Raw genomic sequence first — 23,171 nt, 5'->3', positions numbered from 1 at the left:
TACGACCCTCCGGACACTGTGGAGGCGCAGGTTCCTCCCTTAGCGCCCGCTCGATGTCCGCGTCCACATCCCATACTACTGGTGCCACCAGCTTAGCTGCCGGAATGATGGGAGTAGGATCGATGGACCTGTCCTCAGTGTCATAGAGTCTTGACAGCGCATCGGCCTTAGTGTTGAGGGAACCTGGTCTATACGACCAGTGAAATTAAATCTAGTGAAACGAAATCTAGGGAAAAACATGGCCCACCTTGCCTGACGAGGATTCAGTCTCCTAGCTGATCGGATATACTCCAGGTTACAGTGGTCAGTCCAGATAAGGAAAGGGTGCTTAGCCCCCTCAAGCCAGTGTCTCCACACCTTCAGGGCCTTAACCATAGCCAACAACTCCCTATCCCCCACATCATAATTCCGCTCCGCTGGCCCGAGTTTCTTCGGAAAAAAAGCACAGGGGCGGAGCTTCAGTGGCGCACCCGAACGCTGTGAGAGCACCGCTCCAACCCCAGCCTCGGATGCGTCCACCTCTACTATAAACGCCAAAGAAGGGTCCGGATGCGCCAACACCAGCGCCTCAGTAAACATCGCCTTCAACTTATGAAAAGCTCCGTTCGCCTCTGCTGACCACTGCAAACGCACCGGCCCCCTCTTCAGCAGTGAGGTAATAGGGGCAGCTACCTGACCAAAACCCCGGATAAACCTCCGGTAGTAATTGGCAAACCCCAAGAACCGCTGCACCTCCTTTACCGTGGTCGGAGTCGGCTAATTACGCACGGCCTTTACGCGGTCACCCTCCATTACCAACCCAGAGCTGGAAATGCGATAACCCAGGAAGGAAACTGATTGTTTGGAAAACTCACATTTCTCCGCCTTCACATACAGGTCATGCTCCAGCAGTCGTCGAAGAACCTTGCGCACAAGAGATACATGCGCAGTGCGTGTAGCGGAGTAGATCAAAATATCGTCAATATACACCACTACACCCTGTCCGTGCAGGTCTCTGAGAATCTCATCCACAAAGGATTGAAATATAGCTGGAGCATTCTTTAAACCGTATGGCATGACGAGGTACTCATAATGGCCAGAAGTAGTGCTAAATGCAGTTTTCCACTCATCTCCCTTCCAAATACGCACCAGATTATAAGCACTCCTGAGATCCAGTTTAGTGAAGAACTGCGCTCCGTGAAATGATTCCACTGCTGTAGCAATGAGAGGTAGTGGGTAACTAAAACCCACTGTGATGGAATTTAGACCTCTATAATCAATACACGGACATAAACCACCATCTTTTTTCTTCACAAAAAAGAAACTTGAAGAGACAGGTGACATGGAGGGCCGAATGAACCCCTGTCCCAGAGCCTCGGTGATATAAGTTTCCATAGCCACCTTCTCCTCCTGGGACAAAGGATACACATGACCAGCGAAGAAGAAGAGGAGGACCAACAGAAATCCAACAAACTTGACGCCGTAGCCCCCAACAACGCCAGTACACATGGACGGGACTCGACCCAGAATGCAACGGCAGAGTGCCCGGCGACTCCGGAACACACGATAAAGAAGGGAGAGGAAAGGAGGGCAAGACGGAGGAGTGTAAACGACCAGAGAAGGATGAGGAGGAGAGAAAAGACGAGGAGATGGAGACTGATGTGGTGCCTGGAAGAGAGGATGAAGAGGAGGAGGGTGAGAGGAACGATAAAATAGCAGCAGGCAGTCTGTTGGTCAACCCTCTGGAACCTCTCAATGCAGACAAGATCCAGATCAAAATAGCTGAGCTGGGGAATGCCTGCTGGGTGCACAAGCACTTTACAGACGACATCCAAACTCGTCAGTACCGTTCTCTGGAGGTGCTGATGGGAGCCGACTACGGGACGCCTGCTGATATCTGGAGCACTGACGCAATGGCTTTTGAGCTGGCGACAGGAGACTACCTGTTTGAGCCTCACTCTGGGGAGGACTACTCTAGAGATGAAGATCACATAGCTTTGATCATTGAGTTGTTGGGTAAAGTTCCTAAGAAGCTGATCCTGGCCGGAAAATACTCCAAGGAGTTCTTCACTAAGAAAGGTGACCTGAGGCACATTACCAAGCTGAAGCCGTGGGGTCTGTTGGAGGTGTTGGTGGAGAAGTATGAGTGGTCTAAAGAGGAGGCAGCAACCTTCGCTAGCTTCCTTTTCCCAATGTTGGACCTGGTACCAGAGAAGAGAGCTACGGCTGCAGAGTGCCTCCGACACGATGGATCACCGACATACATGAACATATGTACATACACACACACAAACATACATACGTACTCACAAGCATTCACACACACACACACATATAAGAGGAAGCCGTTGCCAGCACCATGCCTGCATTGCCTCCCTAGTGGCTCAACACACGCACAAATCACGCTAGACTGGCTACTGAAGCCCTACTGGTGGCCTTCATAGAAAACACTGGTTCCAGATAAATAAACACAAGGAAGCCCGATCCAGCAGCACTATATCTATTTATGTCTCTCTCTTTTACTTTTTCTTTTGGTACTGACTGGATATGACTTGAGTATCTGATCTCTTTTTCTTTATTTACTCTTGTTTTTGGTCCTTCTGTAGCACAGTTGGTAGAGCATGGCGCTTGTAACGCCAGGGTAGTGGGTTCGATTCCCGGGACCACCCATACGTAGAATGTATGCACACATGACTGTAAGTCGCTTTGGATAAAAGCGTCTGCTAAATGGCATATATATTATTATATTGGCATATATTACTCCTGGGGAGTGCAGCGTTACCCTGGAGGTTTATCACGCAATCCCCCTGCCTATGGGGTGGTAATTGGGTCGCCTTCTTTATACTGAAAACGATAGCCAAATCGTCATACTCAGCTGGAATGCGCACGGTGGAAACCTGGTCTGGACTCTCCACCGTTGTCGCACCGATGGAAACCCCTACACACCTGCCTGAACACTCATCAGACCACCCCTGTAGAGTTCCCTGTTTCCACGAAATCGTAGGATTATGAATAGCTTGCCAGGGAATCCCAAGTACAACTGGAAACGCAGGTGAATCGATAAGGAACAAACTAATTCGCTCCTTGTGATTCCCCTGCGTAATCATCTCCAACGAAATTGTGTCTTTCTTCACCAGCCCTGACCCTAATGGTCGACTATCACTTTTACTAACGGAATCCTCAACCTCTGAGCGAGTCCGCAATCTATAAAGTTTCCAGCTGCGCCTGAATCTACCAGTGCCTTATGCTGGAGAGAAGGAGAATAATTAAGGAAACAAATTAATAGGAACATGTGACCAACAGGAAACTCTGGGAGAGTGTGGTGCTTACTCACCTGGGGTGACCGATGAGTGTTCTGCCTGCCCTCTCGATTCCCAGATGAATTCCTCCAGCACCGACCAGACGTGTGCCCTCTCCGGCCACAACTGGTATAGGAGGAGCTTCCTCCTCCAATCTCCCTTGACGTGGTCCCTCCTAGCTCCATCGGGATAGGAGCAGGAGGGTCAGGAGGTAGAACTGACAGGACCCTTTCAGAACGTCCACGAGCAGCTAGCAGATGGTCCAACCGGATCGACAGGTCTATCAGTCCATCCAGGCTAAGTGTAGTATCCCGACAGGCCAGCTCCCTACGGACGTCCTCTCTCAGGCTACACCTGTAATGGTCTATCAGGGCCCTGTCATTCCACCCTGCTCCAGCGGCCAAGGTCCGGAACTCCAGCACGAAGTCCTGCGCGCTCCTCATCCCCTGTCTAAGATGGAACAATCTCTCACCCGCCGCTCGACCTTCTGGAGGGTGATCGAACACGGCCCTGAAACGGCGGGTGAACTCTGGGTAGTTGTCCCTCGCTGAGTTGGGCCCGTTCCAGACCGCATTAGCCCACTCCAGGGCTCTACCGGTAAGGCATGTGATGAGGACCCCTACTCTCTCCTCCTCCGAGGGAGCCGGCCGAACGGTGGCCAGGTAGAGGTCTAATTGAAGCAGGAATCCCTGGCACCCCGTCGCTGCTCCATCGTACTTCCTCGGAGGCGTCATGAGCAGAGCGCTGGAACCGGATCCAGATGGGGGAGATGGTAAAGTTGCTGGTAGGAGGGTCGGTGGGGTAGTAGGGAGACTATTCCTCTCCCATCGATCCATCCTCTCCATCATCTGTTCCATCGCTGATCCTAGGCGATGGAGGATGGACGTGTGATGATGGACTCTCTCCTCCATAGTGGGAAGAGGAGTGGTCGCTGCTCCTGCTGACTCCATATCGGGGTGCGGGCTTCTGTTTCGATAAATGAGTGATGAGGTAGAAGAAGGGGTAGAAGTATACAGAATGGTGTCGTCTTCGTAGAGGTGGATCAAGGAATCACCCGCAGCAAGAGCGACATTGTTGATATATACAGAGAAAAGAGTCGGCCAGAGAAATGAACCCTGTGGCACCCCCATAGAGACTGCCAGAGGTCCGGACAACAGGCCCTCCGATTTGACACACTGAACTCTATCTAAGACGTAGTTGGTGAACCAGGTGAGGCAGTCATTTGAGAAACCAAGGCTGTTGATTCTGACAATAAGAATGTGGTGATTGACAGAGTCGAAAGCCCTGGCCAGGTCGATGAAGACGGCTGCACAGTACTGTCTTTTATTGATGGCGGTTATGATATTGTTTAGTACGATGAGGTGCACCCGTGATCAGCTCGGAAACCGGATTGCACAGCGGAGAAGGTACGGTAGGATTCTAAATGTTCAGTCATCTGTTTGTTAACTTGGCTTTTGAAGACTTTAGAAAGGCAGGGCAGAATGGATATAGGTCTATAACAGTTTGGGTCTCGATCAAATCAAATTGATTTATATAGCCCTTCGTACATCAGCTGATATCTCAAAGTGCTGTACAGAAACCCAGCCTAAAACCCCAAACAGCAAACAATGCAGGTGTAAAAGCACGGGTGTCTAGAGTGTCAGTCCCTTTGATGAAGGGGATGCCCACGGCAGCTTTCCAATCTTTAGGAATCTCGGTCAATACGAAAGAGAGGTTGAACAGACTGGTAATATGGGTTGCAACAATGGTGGCGGATAATTTTAGAAAGAGAGGGTCCAGATTGTCTAGCCCAGCTAATTTGTACAGGTCCAGGTTTTGCAGGTCTTTCAGAACGTCTAATATCTGGATTTGGGTGAAGGAGAAGCTGGGGAGGCTTGGGCAAGTAGCTGCGGGGGGTGCGGAGCTGTTGGCCCGGGGTTGGGGTAGCCAGGAGGCAAGCATGGCCAGCCGTAGAGAAATGCTTATTGAAATTCTCGACTATCCCTTGGATTATAATAAATACCAGAGCTCAAACCATCTGCCTCCTGTGTCTGCATTTGGGTCTCGCCTTGTGTCGTTGTAGGGGTTTAATAAAGTTTATTCAATTGAAGGGACTATGAAACTATGTTGAAACTATAATGGCTAGGTGGCCAGATGATATACCAGTTTTAATGTACAGTACATGAGATTGTGGTTAAATGTGTATGATGTTATCTAAACCTCCATGGTCTGACATTGTAATAACATTCTTGAGGGGATTTGAAAAACATTGTAACATACTATTTGTTTTCTTCAGGTGCAGAAGAAGAGAACTCTCGACTTTACAGAAAGGTAAGGCTGATCTTAACATGCTTCATGTTTAATGTAATTGCTGCTTCTTAAACTAAACCTTGTGTGAATTCAGCTTGGGTTGAAGTTTCCCCTAGGTACAGATCAAGGATCATCTTCCCCTACCCTAATAATAACCTTAACCATTAGCGGGGAAAACGCAAAACCCAATATCAGCATCTAGGGACAATTTCAACCTATATTGTGAATTCAGTGTCATAAAACATTCAGAATGTTGCAGCAGATAGAAATGTAATCAATAGAGCTGACACAATCAATCCCTATTCTACACGACATGCAATCATATCATTCAGACTTGTTCTACACAATGCATTTCTAACTGAGCATTATGTAGCATTACACTCTCCTGACTGCCCATGCTTCAACAGTAATGTGATATTGTTTTGCAGCCATCTTGTGGTGATATGGGGGAGATCCTAGCTTGCACCGATGGCAACACGAGTGTGCACTCTGTGTTCAGAGACATTGAGTACTGTACATACCTGGGTTAAGCATTGTTTGAAATCATTTCAGATACTTAAACTGGGCTCGGCTAGTTCCAAAACCTTGCCCATCCGGCATTCCAGACAAGTTGAAACACAAAAAGAATTTGAACGATTTCCCTGGAACACAGCTGCTCCTTTCTCACAGCCCTGTCCAACATTGTCACTATAAGGCTGAGAGAGTCAGTTTACAGCAACAGCACTTAACATGTCCAGTAAAACAATGAAGTACAAGGGACTGAATTCAATCAAACCAGTATTTCAGGAAAATCCACATTCTGTAGGCTCCTACAATGTAATGTTGTGCCCACTAAGGCGCTTCTGGAACCACGTTTCCATCCACAGTTTATGTGAGTAAAGTCAAACGACAATTAAAAAAAAAATCATGACAGCTGTGATGGAAACAGGTAGTTTAGGTCAAATTGTATAAATGCAGACAGATAGGCCTAATTTGTTGGCCATGATGGGATCTTTTTGTGTCGGTATAATGAATTATGCGAGAAATGGTGGTGGAAACGTCTTTAAGCGTAAATATTGACATAATAACCATAATATCAAAGTAAACTTGAAGTCACGCAATGATGTGGTGTGTGGTACTCCCACTACAACTCGGGAAAGCACGCAGATTATTAGGATACAGATTAAATCAATTATGAACATCACAGGATTGTGAAAGTGCAAGATGACCTTGATGCTCCTTTCCAATACCTATTGAGGGTCTTATTTTGGTGACATGATGATCAATGCTTGACTGCCGTTTGACAAGTAAAATTATTCTTGCTCTTATCCATAGTAATCTCATCATATAGACTAGTGTCATGCCCTGGCCTTAGTATTTTGTGTTTTGTGTTTTCTTTATTATTGTGGTTAGGCCAGGGTGTGACATGGGTGATTAGGTGTTTTTCTTGTCTAGGGGTTTTGTAGTTTATGGGATTGTGTTTAGTTAAGTATTCTAGGTAAGTCTATGGTTGCCTGGAGTGGTTCTCAATCAGAGGCAGGTGGTTATCGTTGTCTCTGATTGGGAACCATATTTAGGCAGTCATATTCTTTAGGTCTCTTGTGGGTGTTTGTTCCTGTCTCTGTGTTTTGCACCAGTTAGGACTGTTTTCGGTTTTCTTGTTTTGTATAAGTATATTGTTCATGTTATCATGTGATGTTTATAAATAATAACGTTTTGGTCCGCCTCTCTTTCACCAGAAGAAAACCGTAACAGAATCACCCACCACAACAGGACCAAGCGGTGTGGTGACAGGCAGCGGCAGCAGGAGCAGCGCAAAGAGGAATGGACATGGGAGGACGAATTGGACGGTTAAGGACCCTGGGCACAGCCAGGAGAATATCGCCGCCCCAAAGAAGAGCTGGAGGCAGCGAAAGCGGAGAGGTGCTGGTATGAGGAGAAAGCACGGCGGCGCGGATGGAAGCCCAAGAGTCAGCCCCAAAAATGTATTGGGGAGTGGCACAGGGAGAGTGTGGCAGAGTCAGGAGTCAGACTTGAGCCAACTCCCCCTGTTTATCGTAAGGAGCCAAGGAGGAAACCAGAACCAGAGCCGGTGTTGGAGGTGAGCGAAGCAGAGACTGTGAAGGAGTTAATGGGGAAATTGGAGGAGAGTTTTGTCGGGGCTTTGATGGCACCTGGGTCAGCTCTCCATACTCGTCCTGAGGTGCGTGCTAGTTGGCTGGTGAAGATTGTGTCAGCCTCACGCACCAGGCCACCTGTGCACCTCCCTAGCCTTGCACGTCCTGTGCCAGCTCAGCGCTACAGTGCGCCTAGCAGTGCTAACCGTGGCGGGCGTGGTACTGGTCAGGCACGGTGTTATGCGGTGGAATGCACGGTGTCCCCAGTACGCATGCTTAGCCCGGTACACTACATCTCAGCTCCTCACAACTGCCGGGCTAGGGTGAAGATCCAGACAGGGCGGTTGGTGCCAGCCCTGCTCTCAAGATCTCCAGTACGCCTTCACGGTCTGGTCCATCCAGTGCCACCTCAACACACACGCCCTCCGGTGGCAGCTCCCCGCACTCGACCTGAGGTGCGTGTCCTCGGCCCAGTACCACCAGTGCCAGCACCACACACCAGGCCTACAGTGCTACTCTCCCGCCTGTCATGAGCCGCCAGAGTCTCCCGCCTGTCATGAGCCGCCAGAGTCTCCCGCCTGTCATGAGCCGCCAGAGTCTCCCGCCTGTCATGAGCCGCCAGAGTCTCCCGCCTGTCAGCATGGAGCAGCCAGAGCCGCCAGTCAGCATGGAGCAGCCAGAGCCGCCAGTCAGCATGAAGCAACCAGAGCCGCCAGTCTGCCAGGATCCGCCAGAGCCACCAGTCTGCCAGGATTCGCCAGAGCCGCCAGTCTGCCAGGATTCGCCAGAGCCGCCAGTCTGCCAGGATCCGCCAGAGCCGCCAGTCAGCTTATTTTCTTTATGCAGATTTTTAGAATATTTAGAACCTGTCGCCAATTGGATGGAAACCTTGATAATGACACACAGATACTACAGATGTAGGATCTTAATTTGAGCTAGTTTGCTACAGCAGGGAAAAAATCCTGCAGCAACAGGAAATGTGAATTATGTGGATTATACTGATTGGACATTTTTGTAGGGGTTGGCACATTTTTGAAATGACAAACTTTAGAAGCCTTTTTAAAACTCAAATACACTACAAGTTTGCATTTCCTGGAAAATTCAGCAACAAAATAGTGATAAAATTAAGATCCTAAATCTGTTCCTCCCATTCCTTTCTCTACAGGGAGACCAGAATAGACCTCTTGGTCATGGAGGAGAGCTGCTAAGTGGGGTCTGACATCACCAAACAACATGACCAGATATTAAATTAATTGGCAAATGTATTTATTTTGAAATGTTGAACATTTCCTAATTTTTTGAAATGTTGAACATTTTCTAATTGTTTGTTGGAGTTTCCCAATGACTCACACGGTAGCCACACTATAACCCATTAACAAAACGAAAGTTCAGATTTTCACAGAGAAAATAGAGAAAATAACTTAAAAGGAGGAAAGGCAACAAATTCGATCAACAACCATATCAAAAAGCATCTCTGAAACCTTTACATTCCATAGCCCTTGCTTGATGTACACTAGTGTAGAGCAAAAATACAGTATTTGTAAACCAAAAGTAAAGCTGCCTTCAAATGCTCCTTGAAAAGGTGAATGATCAGAGCTGAAATGTCACAACTCGTAAACGTGGGTATCAAAATCACCTCAGACTTTCCCATTTGTAATTGAAACTTGGAGGGGGGTTATTTCAGAGTTGGAAAATTGCATTAGGATTACAGTGAAAGCAGTACTGCACAAAGCTCTGCCAATCAGGCAGCTTGAGGGACAAACGGGCCAATCAGTAGGTGGACATCATGACACCTCAAAGATTCATACTAAGTCAGTCAGTAGATGTTACGTTTCTACAGTGTTGCATTATAACCGCTGCAGCCTCTGCAATAGGTTATTGGTTAATGCAATAGATTGTGTGCTGCTGCCCTCTTTACTCAGCACCTCTCGTACTTGTATGCACAGGTGACAGACGTTTACATACACTATTGACACAGGCCTCCCCTTGACTTCACTTACTTGACTTCTTTCAGCTCCTAGTGGAGCAAAGGGCCTCAACGGTGCATCTCTAGTTAACTCTGTTCTGGGCAGTTTCCTTGACCTCATTCCAGGTGGTTCCTGCCTTCTTCACAGGGCCGGATTTACGAACGGGAACGCGCCCCGGGGACCCCAACCCCCAGAGGGCCCACTGGAGGTCAGGGGCCCTCCAGATAGCATATTAACATGTCATATGCCATGGACAAATATGTAGAATTGCCAGAAAATAACTTTAAATCTGAAACATTCTCTCAGCGGCATAGCAAAACGTTAAACCTGCAACATTCTCTCAGCATCATGGCAAAATGTGTAGAATAACATGAGCAAACAGCACATTCAAATCAAAGTTTATTTGTCACATGCGCCAAATACAACAGGTGTAGTTGACCTTATAGCGAAATGCTTACTTACAGGCTCTAACCAATAGTGCATAAAAAGTATTAGGTGAACAATAGATAAATAAAGAAATAAAAACAGTAAAAAGGTAGTGGATAACAGTAGCGAGACTATAAAAGTAGCGAGGCTATAAAAGTAGCGCTATAAAAGTAGCGAGGCTACATACAGACTAATCAGTCAGGCCCAAGATCCAGCCCTGCTAGTTCATCTCTTCCTCATTCATCCTTTGTCCATGTCTTCTTTATCTTTGGGTGTCATCCCCACATCTACTGTAGTCTTTGTGAACAGGTCATGCTTTTCAACTGCGACAACTTCGTACTCGAGAGAGTGGAGGCCATCAGTATCCATCGTCTTTAACGTAATGGTCTATTCTCTTGAACCTGCAGGGCAAAATAATCAACTGTCATCAACATTTGGAGTATAGTTGGGGAACTTAGTGAATGCGGTTGTTCTAAAGCTTTACCTCGAAGGATGTTCGTTGTTATTTTTGTCTCTTTCGTGATGGATCATTCCGGAATTTTCCGACTACGCCGTACGGACGAGGGATGGACATTCCTCTGTTATTCACCCTATGGAAATAAGACCAGTGAAAGGAATTTGATTAAATTGATTAAGAGAAGATGAAGAAAAAAACGTTTTAACAAAAAGCATCTTCTCCAGCACCACCGCAATGTCAACATAATGCGGCAAAGGCAGGTTTCTATGTTTTTTAGTTGAAAAGATAAGTGTTAAGTGAAAGATGTGTTTCCGATGACATCATCCGGAGATACTGATGACATCATCCAGTGTGCATCACGTGATTTTATGAGCAGGCAAAAGTTAGTAAGATCAAGAGTTACGATGTGGTACAGTGTTAGGGATCTATCTATTCAATCTATTCAATCCGTAGCCCTAAAGTTCTGCGTTGTAGCCAGAGTTACATTTAAAAGCAATGTTCCTGTGTTAGTGGAGACTGCATTCCCGGGGAAACGCTGCATATGTCGGTTCCATCGGGAAATACCTTCACATTTAAATGGCGTAATCTCTACCGCTTCGGCGATACAGATTGCATCGAGCCCTTAGAGTCCTTTCCCCCCCCTGGGTAATACAGTAGGTATGAGGAAACATTAACAACCCCTGAGTCAGCATTTAATCCTTTAAAGTGATAGTTCACTCAAAAATAAAGGTTATCTTTCGAGGTCGACATCGTCCTCGACAAGCCAAACTTGTCCATGGAGACAGACAGGTGTCTGGGCTGGCTGAAGCATTCGTAGGGGTTGCGGTCATCCATGGGGATGATGTCCACGCCACTGAACACAAAGCAGTCGTAGTCATACTCTTTCAGGGCCTCAGCATAGCCAATGTTCACCAGCTTGGCCCTGTTGAACATGTTCTCTCCATCCTAATAAAGGTAAAAGGCATCCTCAAGATGAATATTAAACATCTTACTGTAAACCAATCAAATGTATTTATAAAGCCCTTATTAATTCAGTAGATTTAACATGTCACAAAGTGCTATACAGAAACCCAGCCTAAAACCCCAAACAGCAAGCAATGCAGATGTAGATGCATGGTGGCTAGGAAAAACTCACTAAAAAAAGCAGAAACCTAGAGAGGAACCAGGCTCTACGTCATTTAAGGGCCATATTTCTGGAAACACATTAGGCCTAATTTTGGTCTTAATAGAATGCTGAATGGATAATCTTCATTGTATTATCTATTTAGTGCAGGACTAGGCTTAATCTGTTTCCCGGGAAACAGGCCCTAAGTGTTTCATTCAAGTGTTTAAATGTAAGTGTTAAATTTAAGTTTTACATTTCCAAATGTGTGTTGTACTGTACCTCATTGATCTGGGATATGTCCAGGATAGCCTCAGACAACAACATTGATGTATACGCTGACTCGGTGAGCGAGTTTATTAGCAAGTGCATCGGAGATGTCGTACCCTCTGTGACTATTAAAACCTTCCCTAACCAGAAACCGTGGATTAATGGCAGCATTCGCGCAAAACTGAAAGCGCGAACCACCGCTTTTAATCATGGCAAGGCGACTGGAAACATGACCGAATATAAACAGTGCAGCTATTCCCTTCGCAAGGCAATCAAACAAGCAAAGTGTCAGTATAGAGACAAAGTACAGTCGCAATTCAATGGCTAAAACACAAGACGTATGTGGCAGGGTCTACAGTCGATCACGGATAACAGGACGATACAATGCCTGCTACCAAAGCCTGTGGGCTCTCCTTCTCCGTGGCCAACGTGAGTACAACATTTAAACGCGTTAACCCTCGCAAGGCAGCCGGCCTAGACGGTATCCCTAGCCTCGTCATCAGAGCATGCGCAGACCAGCTGGCTGGTGTGTTTACGGACATATTCAACCAATCCCTATCCCAGTCTGTTGTCTCCACATGCTTCAAGATGGCCACCATTGTTCCTGTTCCCAAGAAAGCTAAGGTAGCTGAACTAAATGACTATCGCCCCATTGCACTCACTTCTGTCATTATGAAGTGCTTTGAGAGACTAATCAAGGATCATATCACCTCAACCCTACCTGACACCCTAGACCCACCCCAATTCGCTTACCGCCCCAATAGGTCCACTGACGATGCAATCGCCATCACACTGCACACTGCCCTAACCCATCTGGACAAGAGGAATACCTATGTAAGAATGATGTTCATTGACTACAGCTCAGCATTTAACACCATAGTACCCTCTAAAGTGTGCAACTAGGTCCTGGACTTTCTGACGGGCCACCCCAGGTGGTGAAGGTAGGAAACAACATCTCCCCCACCACTGATCCTCAACATTGGGGCCCCACAACGGTGCGTTTTCAGCCCTCTCCTGTACTCCCTGTTCACTCATGACCGTGGCCATGCATGCCTCCAACTCAATCATCAAGTTTGCAGACAACACTACAGTGGTAGGCCTCATTACCAACAATGACGAGACGGCCTACAGGGAGGAGGTGAGGGCCCTCGGAGTGTGGTGTCAGGAAAATAACCTCTCACTCAACATCAACAAAACAAAGGAGATGATCATGGACTACAGGAAATAGCAGAGGGAGCACCCTCCCATCCACATCAACAGGACAGTAGTGGAGAAGGTGGAAAGTTTTCAATTCCTCGGCATACACATCACGGACAAACTGAAATGGTCCACCCACACAGACAGCATGGTGAAGAAGGCGCAACAGCGCCTCTTCAACCTCAGGAGGCTGAAGAAATTTGGCTTGTCATCAAAAATTTTACAGATGCACAATTGAGAGCATCCTGTCGGGTTGTACCACCGCTTGGTATGGTAATTGCACCGCCCTCAACCGCAAGGATCTCCAGAGGATAGTACGGTCTGTGCAATGCGTCACCAGGGGCAAACTACCTGCCCTCCAGGATACCTACAGCACCCGATGTCACAGGAAGGCCAAAAAGATAACCAAGGAGAACAACCACCCGAGCCACTGCCTGTTCACCCCGCTATCATCCGAAGGCGAGGTCAGTACAGGTGCATCAAAACTGGGACAGAGAGACTGAAAAACAGCTTCTATCTCAAGGCCATCAGATTGTTAAATAGCCATCACGAACATAGAGAGGCTACTGCCAACATACAGACTCAAATCTCTGGCCACTTAAATAAAAAGGTATCACTAGTCACTTTAAATAATGCCACTTTAGTAATATTACATATCCTACATTACTCATCTAATATGTACAGTGGGGCAAAAAGTATTTAGTCAGCCACCAATTGTGCAAGTTCTCCCACTTAAAAAGATGAGAGAGGCCTGTAATTTTCATCATAGGTACACTTCAACTATGATAGACAAAATGAGAAAAAAAATCCAGAAAATCACATTGTAGGATGATTTTTTTATGAATTTATTTGCAAATTATGGTGGGAAATAAGCATGCACAATTGGTGGCTGACTAAATACTTTTTTGCCCCACTGTATACACTGCATTCTATACCATCTACTGCATCTTGCCTATGACACACACCATTGCTCATCCATATATTTAAATGTACATATTCTATTCATCTCTTTACATTTGTGTGTATTTGTGTGTATAAGGTAGTTGTTGTGAATTTGTTAGATTACTTGTTAGATACTACTGCATAGTCGGAACAAGAAGCACAAGCACTTCACTACACTCGCATTAACATCTGCTAACCATGTGTATGTGACCAATTAAATTCGATTTTGATTTGAAGATTTACATGCTAAAATCGCCACCGCGATATTTGTACATTTTGAAGTGATAAAGTGTTGATTCTTTGAAGTGAAGTGTTTAAACTTCTTTTAATCGTTAAACTAGTCTTCAAGATGAATGCGCGTCTCATGAACTAATGCTGATTAATCACATATCAGAATCCTGCAATAAAGAGGGGAAGGGTTTCTGTCCGTAATGTGTCTGTGTTTCTGTTGTATTCTCAAATGAACATTTCCTTGTTGTCAGGCTGTAAGATCTCTGATCTCTTTTATTTGATTGTCACTCTGTCTCAGTATATCAGCTATCTGAATCCATTTAGCAGCTTGACATACGGCTTGCATCACCAATGCAGCCACAGGCCTACAGTATGATGGCATTACTGGCCTGATGGTAATCTGAAGCAAAGAGTAGCTACAGTGCATTCGGAAAGTATTCAGACCCGTTGACTTCTTCCACATTTTGTTACGTTACAGCCTCTTTCTAAAATTGATTAAATTGCCCCCCCTCATTAATCTACACACAATACCCCATAATGACAAAGCAAAAACAGGTTTTTAGAAATCTTTGCAAATATTTTTTTTTTTTAAACAACGGAAATAACACATTTACATCAGTATTCAGACCCTTTACTCAGTACTTTGTTGAAGCAACTTTGGCAGCGATTACAGCCTCGAGTCTTTTTGGGCACAGCTATTTTCAGGTCTCTCCAGAGATGTTTGATCGGGTACAAATCCGGGCTTTGGCTGGGCCACTCAAGGACATTCAGAGACTTTCCCCGTGGCCACTCCTGCGTTGTCTTGGCTGTTTGATGAGGGTCGTTGTCCTGTTGGAAGGTGAACTTTCGCCACAATCTGAGGTCCTGAGGTTTTCATCAAGGATCTCTCTGTACATTGCTCCATTCATCTTTCCCTCGAACCTGACGAGTCTCCCAGTCCCTGTCGCTGAAATACATCCCCACAGCAGGATGCTGCCACCATCAAAGTTCGCTGTAGGGATGGTGCCAGGTTTTCTCCAGACGTGGCGCTTGGCATTCAGCCCAAAGAGTTCAATCTTGGTTTCATCAGACCAGAGAATCTTGTTTCTCAATGTCTGAGAGTCCTTTAGGTGCCCTTTGGCAAACTCAATTTTGACTCTCATAGTCTGAATACACTTGTAAATAAGGTATTTCAGTTTAAAAAAAAATACATTTAAAAAAATGTTTTAAAAAACATAAGTTTTCGCTTTGTCATTAGGGGGTATGTAACTGACAATTTACCTGTAAGTCTATGTCGTTGTTTTTTTGTTTGAATTGTTTACGTGTTCGCTATGCGGGGAAATTATAAGACAAACGGAACGACGTGGCTAATAACTGTTGTAACGGGGATCATTATCGTAGCAACACACCTTTGGAGTGAAGGCAATACCGCGCTGTGTTAGCTAAATTTTCATGTCTTCGGGTGTAGTTCGTAAAGGTTGAAGTGTGTATGTTAGGATGGAAACGTTAGAATAATTAAGGATGAACCGTGAATTCATGCCAGGAATAATAAATGTGAAGTTTTGATTTCCTCCCTTCTGTAATAAGCAGCCAATGAGGTATTTTTCCTTTGTTCATGTGTTTTAATCTGATACTGTTATTGCTCCGGCTAAACTTGTTTTGTATGTAAGCACTTCAGAGGTTTGTTACCAAGCTAATAAGTCACTCGTAAGACCGGAATGTTGTAAGAGTGTGCTTAACTGTATTTTCATTTACTTTATAGTTCTCACGGAAGGTGATAATTCTGACTAAAACTACAGAATAAACCCGCCAGTTAAAATCACGGAACTGTTGTGCTCGTGGTTATTGGAGGGGCTACAGGGTATTTATTGTATGTAGATAGATGAGGAAAAATGTTTATTTCATACATGTTAGGTATAAGGCCGTAACGTAACAAAATGTGGAAAAATGAAAGTATGAATACTTTCCGTATGCGCTGTACATCTTGTTCCTGCCCTCTCAGGGGACGCCACATGATACACAGAACCGCTTCTACGGGCATGTGGAGAGGGTTCTTAAAATGTAGCATCCAATCAAAATCTTGTCAGCGGACCATTCAAACCGTTTTTACAATACAAAATTCTCCAGGCCCCCTAGGGAGGCGTGACAACAACGTGATTTTGGAGGTATGGTAACGTGAAATGAACACATGGGTAACATGAGAATCATGATGTTACATCATTGTTAGTCATACCAAATTCACTATATATGTATTTAATGTACTTCTACTATGCGAGTCAAGAAATATAACATTATATGAAAGCTATGATCAAGTTATGATCAAATTATTTAATCAACAATAGCCTTTTAGCTTACTATATGCCATACATGTGCCATGAAAGGACATCATTAAGAAAATATTTAGCTTATTTTCAAATGTCTTCACCTGATTTTGAAAAAAATAATCAGTGTCAGAATATCCATATATTTGCATATATTTAGAAATTATACAGCACATTACTTACTATTTTCTTTCATTATTTGTTCTTTTCCGAAGTGACTGCAAGCGGATAACTCTATAATAGACTCCTGATTTTATTAATCCATCTTCAGTTTGGTTATCCTTCAAACTGGACAGCAAAGCATTCCTACTCGATTCAGTAACATTTGAGTACCAGAAATATACTGAGAAATATAAGAGACCTAAAAGCAAAAGCCTGCAGAATATTTTTTTCACCATCTCACCGGTGTGTGCCGTGAATCACAGGCTACAACACAAAAGTTTACTAGTAACAAGCTTACCCACCACACTCGTTGGTATGCTCGACCTGCCCGGCCAGTTTTTCTGCCAACATTTGACGTCAGACTACAAAACAACAATTGACCAACCTTATGTCTTTTGTGAGGCACTTTAACATCACATAAAAACCAACCTGTTGACAAGCCTCTGAACAAACCCGACAGTATCGGTATCTTGCCGCCTTAGTTTCTACCGGCACCAGCCACCACTGGGCTATGGCTGAGAGAAACTATTATTTTCCTGTATTTGATTTATTGTGGATATTGATTGATATGGAATAAACATGATTGTATGTGCCGGAAGACACAGACAGATGCATTCCCTTTACGGGAAGGGAACAGGTGTTAACCAGATATGTGTAACGGTTTTCTAGGTGTGGTGAAGGAGAGTCGGACCAAAATGCAGCGTGTAGATTGCGATCCATGTTTTATGGAAAAAACACGAATCGATACAAAACACGTAACGAAAACAGCCTATACTTGTGTCAACTAACACAGAACAAGGACACTAAGGACAATCACCCACAACACAAACAAAGAATATGGCTGCCTAAATATGGTTCCCAATCAGAGACAACGATAAACACCTGACTCTGATTGAGAACCACTCCAGACAGCCATAGACTCTGCTAGATCACCCCACTAGCTACAATCCCACTATATACCAAAACCCCAAGACAAAACACACCACAATACAAAAACCCCATGCCACACCCTGGCCTGACCCAATACATAAAGATAAACACAAAATACTTCGACCAGGGCGTGACAATATGCTTAAGTAACATATTTAATTTATTTAAATTATTGTCACGTGTTAGTCTATAATTATCTGTTGTAACTACAGTGCCTTTAGAAAGTATTCACATCCCTCGAATTCTTCCCAAAAAATTGTGTTATTAATTATGTTATTAGACATTTTTACAAATTAATTAAAAATGAAAAGCTGAAATGCCTTGAGTCAATAAGTCGCTCTGGATAAGAGCGTCTGCTAAATGACTTAAATGTAAAATGTAAATGTAATAAGTATTTAAACAATTTGATAATGGCAAGCCTAAATAAGTTCAGTAGTAAAACTGTGCTTAACAAGTCACATGCTACATTGCGTGGACTTACTCTCTGTGTAACAATAGTGTTTAACATGATTTTTAAATTACTTTGTCATGCCTGTTCCTGCTCCTCCTCGGGCGCCAGGCTACCCTTCATTACGCACACCTGCCACCATCATTACGCGCATCAGTACTCATTGGACTCACCTGGACTCCATTACCTTGTTGATTTCCCCTCCTATATCTGTCTGTTCCTCAGTTAGATTATTGTGTCAGTATTATTGTCGTTTTGTTTTCCCCTGTCCAGACACTGTCCGTATTCTGTTCCTCTCCGTTTTTCATTAAATGTTCACTCCCTGTACTTGGTTCTCATACATGATTCCATGTGTTATTTCATAGTTTTGATGTCTTCACTATTATTATACAATGTAGAAAATAGTCAAAATAAAGAAAACCCCTTCAATGAGGAGGTGTGTCCAAACTTTTGACGGGTACTGTATATTTATTAAAAGCAGACATTGATTATCTCTTTGAACATGGTGAAGTTATTAATTACCCTTTGGATGGTGTATCAATACACCCAGTCACTACAAAGATACAAGCGTCCTTCCTAACTCAGTTGCCTGAGAGGGAAACCGCTCGGTGGTTTCACCTTGACTCCTATGGTGACTTTAAAATAGTTACAAAGTTTAATGGCTGTGATAGGAGAAAATTAGGATGGATCAACAACATTGGATTGACTCCACAATACTAACATAAATTACAGAGTGTATCGAAAGAACTCAACCGTCAAAGCACTGCTTCCTCAAAATAAAACCTTTTGTTTCTTACTGTCCCTCAAAGCACCATTGAAAAATAGCCCATACAATAATACATTTTACAGTGAAGACGAGTGACAAGCTTAGTAATGATAAACTCACAGGAAAATAACCATCCTTTGGAGAGAGAACCTGAATGGAATCGATGCTATGGTTATCTGTTACTGGGCTCTCTGTTGACCATGCTATCGCACAGTAACATATCAGTGAAGTTTGGGGTCAAAGGTACGTCACATGACCGCAACTAGGAAACGGGGCTTTGAGAGCTATCAGTAGAGAGTACTTTCTGTTGTCGCTTTTAAGAACGGTCTTTTATGTTACTCCCTTGCTCGTTGAAAGTAGTTTCAACATGATAAGAGACAACATGTGAGTGCAATTCAAATTTGGTCCAACTACTGTATCAGTTAGAAGGGGATGCTTGATAACTGTAAATACGCACATCTTACTAATTTGTTCATGGCGGAAATGTATTATTCAGTCTGAAAGTCCACTTCCCTTTTTCTAATTGTTTATTTATCTTTGTCTTGAAGGGGCTCTCCAAACCAGACCTGTGACAGTGGTGTATCCATGGACCTCTTCTTACACTATTCTCTCGTTCCGTCGGTAAGGGGTCTCTGTGTCCTCGTACAGTACATTAACATCCAGGTAACACTTTACTTGACACCTAGCGTCATAACACGTTATGATACAGTCATAACCATGTCATTATATGTCATAACCATGTCATTATATGTCATAACCGCTGCCATGACCTGTCATAATATGATCATAACACTGTCATAATATGATCATAACACTGTCATAATATGATCATAACACTGTCATAATATGATCATAACACTGTCATAATATGATCATAACACTGTCATAATATGATCATAACACTGTCACAATATGATCATAACACTGTCATAATATGATCATAACACTGTCATAATATGATCATAACACTGTCATGACCCATATGTTTACACCTGTTGGGACATATATTGCATTATTTTATGGCTGATTGTGACACCTACATATGAGTGTCAAAACCCACATTTATTCAAATGTGTTTTCTTCCCGGCCAAGAAGTTTCCATTTGAAAGTTTGTTTCTTAAATCCTTTGTTGTTGTAATGAATTCTTTAAAGTCAGGTTTTTACACTTTATGACACTGTCAAGAAGCATTATGACCAGTATGATCGGAATGATGTAAGACAGATAGACCTATCACGTACATGCCCTTATGTCAGTCATCAGTCCAAAAAATGGGTGTCTTGTCCTGCTCCTGAAATCCTCTCCTGTATTCCCATCCCAGTCAACAGAGCATTGGGGTAGGTGCATGTCTGACATCAATGTGTTCACAATTACAATGATAATTCAGTATGGTCAATTTCAGAAAATGTTGTAGGCTATGGTGTAATGGAATGTTTTACGTTGTGTGGTAAGTTTTGTTGGTTTTGACAATCTTTTGTAGGTGTCATAACCAGCCATAAAATAACGCAATCAATGTCACATCAGGTCTACATGTATGTGTTATGACCATATTATGACAGGTTATGACAAGTTATGTCAGCTGTTATGACATTATGACATGGTTATGACCGTATCATAACGTGTTATGACACTAGGTGTCAAGTAAAGTGTTACCAACATCCACTGATGCCAGTAACACTACATTCTTAGAAAAAAGGGTCCGGCTGTCCCCATAGGAGAACCCTGTTTGGTTCCAGGGAGAACCTTTTTTGGTTCCACGTAGAACCTTTTAGGGTTCCATGTAGAACCCTTGGTGGAAAGGGTCCTACATGGAACCCTAAAGGGGTCATCCTGGAATCAAAAAGAGTTCTTCAAAGGGTTCTCCTATGGGGACAGCTGAAGAATCCTTTTTAGGTTCTAGATATCTCCTTTAGGTTCTAGATAGTGTAGTACATCAACATAAGATATATTCTGTTCAACTGTGTTTTTTTTACTACAGATATGCTAATGTAATAAGACAATGCTATTTTTCTGACAAATAATCATGTATTTAACTGTGCCTTCGGAAAGTATTCACACCCCTTGAATTTTTTACAATTTAAGTGTTCAATCCCTTTGTTATGGCAAGCCTAAAAAAATTTAGGAGTAAAAATGTGCTTAACAAGTCACATAATAAGTTGCATGGATTCGCTTTGTGTGCAATAATAGTGTTTAACATGATTTTTGAATGGGGTACAGAGATGAGGAAGTCAAACATACAATTATCTGTAAAATCTCTCAGTCGAGCAGTGAATATCAAACACAGATGATTTTTTTCCAATGCCTCACAAAGAAGGGCACCTATTGGTAGAAAAAAATGCAGACATTGAATATCCCTTTGAGCACGGTGAAGTTATTAATTACACTTTGGATGGTGTATCAATAAACCCAGTCACTACAAAGATACAGAATTCCTTCTTAACTCAGTTGCCTGAAAGGAAGGAAACCGCTCAGGGATTTCACCATGAGGCCAATGGTGACTTTAAAACCGTTAACAGAGGTTAATGGCTGTGATGGGAGAAAACGGAGGATGGATAAACAGCATTGTAGTTAGTCCACGATACTAACCTAAATGACAGAGGGAGAAGAAGGAAGCCTGTACAGAACAAAAGCCCACAAAGGAAATATAAATTATATTTAAATAAGAAATTCCTTGGTTTCCCAGAAATCCTGCTTATTCCCTTCTGATTCCAGGAATCCTCCAACCAGGATTTTGGGAAAATCAGGGAATTTATTGAAAGTTTCTGGAATTTTGCAACCCTAGTCTTTGCTCTCTTTTGTGTATTCTACATAGTTCGTCATCGTGGTTGTGCTGTCGGCCCTGCAGAGGAGATCCAGACACCTGCCCATTGATGAGAAGCTCCCCTTTCTCAACAACCGCTTTGGCATTGTTGTGTGAGTCACACCGTAACCCCTGACCCTTTACCGGTCAACCCATGCTGATCCTTAAAGATAGAGACACACCGGTTTTCATCTCAAATCACATCCTATTCCCAATATACAAATGTAGGATCTTAATTTGAGCCAGTTTGCTACAGCAAACAAATAATCCTGCAGCAACAGGAAATGGGAATTATTATGCTTTTGTCTGGGTTGATCCATTTTTCATCAGGGCAAATTAAGTCGGACATTTTAAAGTGGAAATTAAGAACTTAAAAAGCCTTTTTAAAATTTGAATACTCTACAAGTTTGCATTTCCTGAGGTGCAGGTTAATTGTCAGCAACAAAAGGGTGATTAAATTAGGATCCTACATCTGTAATGCTTTCTATATAGTGCATTTAACTAGGCAAGCCAGTTAAGAACAAATTCTTATTTTATAATGACGGCTTACCAAAAAGGCAAAAGTCCTCCGGCGGGGATGGGGGCTGGGATTAAAAATACAAATAAATTAAATACAAATATAGGACAAAACACACATCACGACAAGAGAGACAACACAGCACTCATAAAGCGAGACCTAAGTGTCAAGCATAGGTGTAATAGGTGGCAGGGAAGTCAGGCGCAGGAGAGTCAAATGGAGTGTAAATATGGAGTCTTTTAATAAAGTTCTACAAGTATGCTCCATAACAATAAATGTACAAACAAACAAAACATGGGTACGAAGACCCGACGCGCACCTATACAAACAATAACACTACACTGACAACAAATCAATCTCTGACAAAGACATGAGGGGAAACAGAGGGTTAAATACACAACAGGTAGTGAATGGGATTGAAAACAGGTGTGTGGGAAGACAAGACAAAACCAATGGAAAATGAAAAAAGGATCAATGATGGCTAGAAGACCGGTGACGTCGAACGCCGAGCACCGCCCGAACAAGGAGAGGCAACGACTTCGGGCAGAAGTCGTGACAGTATCCCCCCCCCCCTGACGCGGGGCTCCAGCTGCGCGTCGAGGTGCAGGGCGATCCGGATGGAGACGGTGGAATTCTGATAACATGGAAGGATCTAACACGTCCTCCACCGGAACCCAGCATCTCTCCCCCGGCCCGTACCCCTCCAAGTCCACGAGGTACTGAAGGCCCCTCGCCCGACGTCTCGAATCCAAAATGGATCGAACAGAGTACGCCGGAACCCCTCGATGTCTAGAGGAGGCGGAGGAACATCACGCACTTCAGCCTCCTGGAGCGGACCAGCCACCATCGGCCTGAGGAGAGACACATGGAACGAGGGATTAATACGGTAATGAGTGGGTAGTTGTAACCTATAACATACCTCGTTCACTCTCCTCAGGACTTTAAACGGCCCCACAAACCGCGGACCCAGCTTCCGGCAGAGCAGGCGAAGGGGC

General features: G+C 44.0%; 1 protein-coding gene and 1 long non-coding RNA gene across 5 annotated transcripts in view; one reads left to right on the top strand and one right to left on the bottom strand.

Annotated features, from left to right (window-relative positions):
- Positions 1–10,016: 10,016 nt before the first annotated feature.
- On the bottom strand, positions 10,017–17,001 carry LOC118362999 (uncharacterized). Its single transcript, XR_004821303.2, has 3 exons — positions 16,739–17,001; positions 10,541–10,646; positions 10,017–10,457 (listed from the first exon to the last, which is right to left on the bottom strand). It is a non-coding gene; the product is annotated as an uncharacterized LOC118362999 (long non-coding RNA).
- Positions 14,813–23,171, top strand: part of stra6l (STRA6-like) — a 29,305-nt gene continuing 20,946 nt past the window's right edge. Inside the window, exons 1-3 of one of the 4 annotated variants that reach the window (XM_052486668.1) lie at positions 14,813–15,832; positions 19,410–19,524; positions 21,672–21,772. In XM_052486668.1, coding sequence (XP_052342628.1) covers positions 15,828–15,832; positions 19,410–19,524; positions 21,672–21,772 — 221 coding nt within the window. In that variant the 5' untranslated portion in view covers positions 14,813–15,827. Of the gene's footprint in view, positions 15,833–19,121; positions 19,246–19,409; positions 19,525–21,671; positions 21,773–23,171 lie in introns of those variants that run through there. The other 3 variants (XM_052486669.1, XM_035743753.2, XM_035743752.2) reach the window with 3 other exon arrangements.

The sequence above is a fragment of the Oncorhynchus keta genome, chromosome 29 (assembly GCF_023373465.1).
Source record: "Oncorhynchus keta strain PuntledgeMale-10-30-2019 chromosome 29, Oket_V2, whole genome shotgun sequence".
NCBI lineage: Eukaryota > Metazoa > Chordata > Actinopteri > Salmoniformes > Salmonidae > Oncorhynchus > Oncorhynchus keta.
This window is presented reverse-complemented; position numbering and strand designations above follow the sequence as displayed.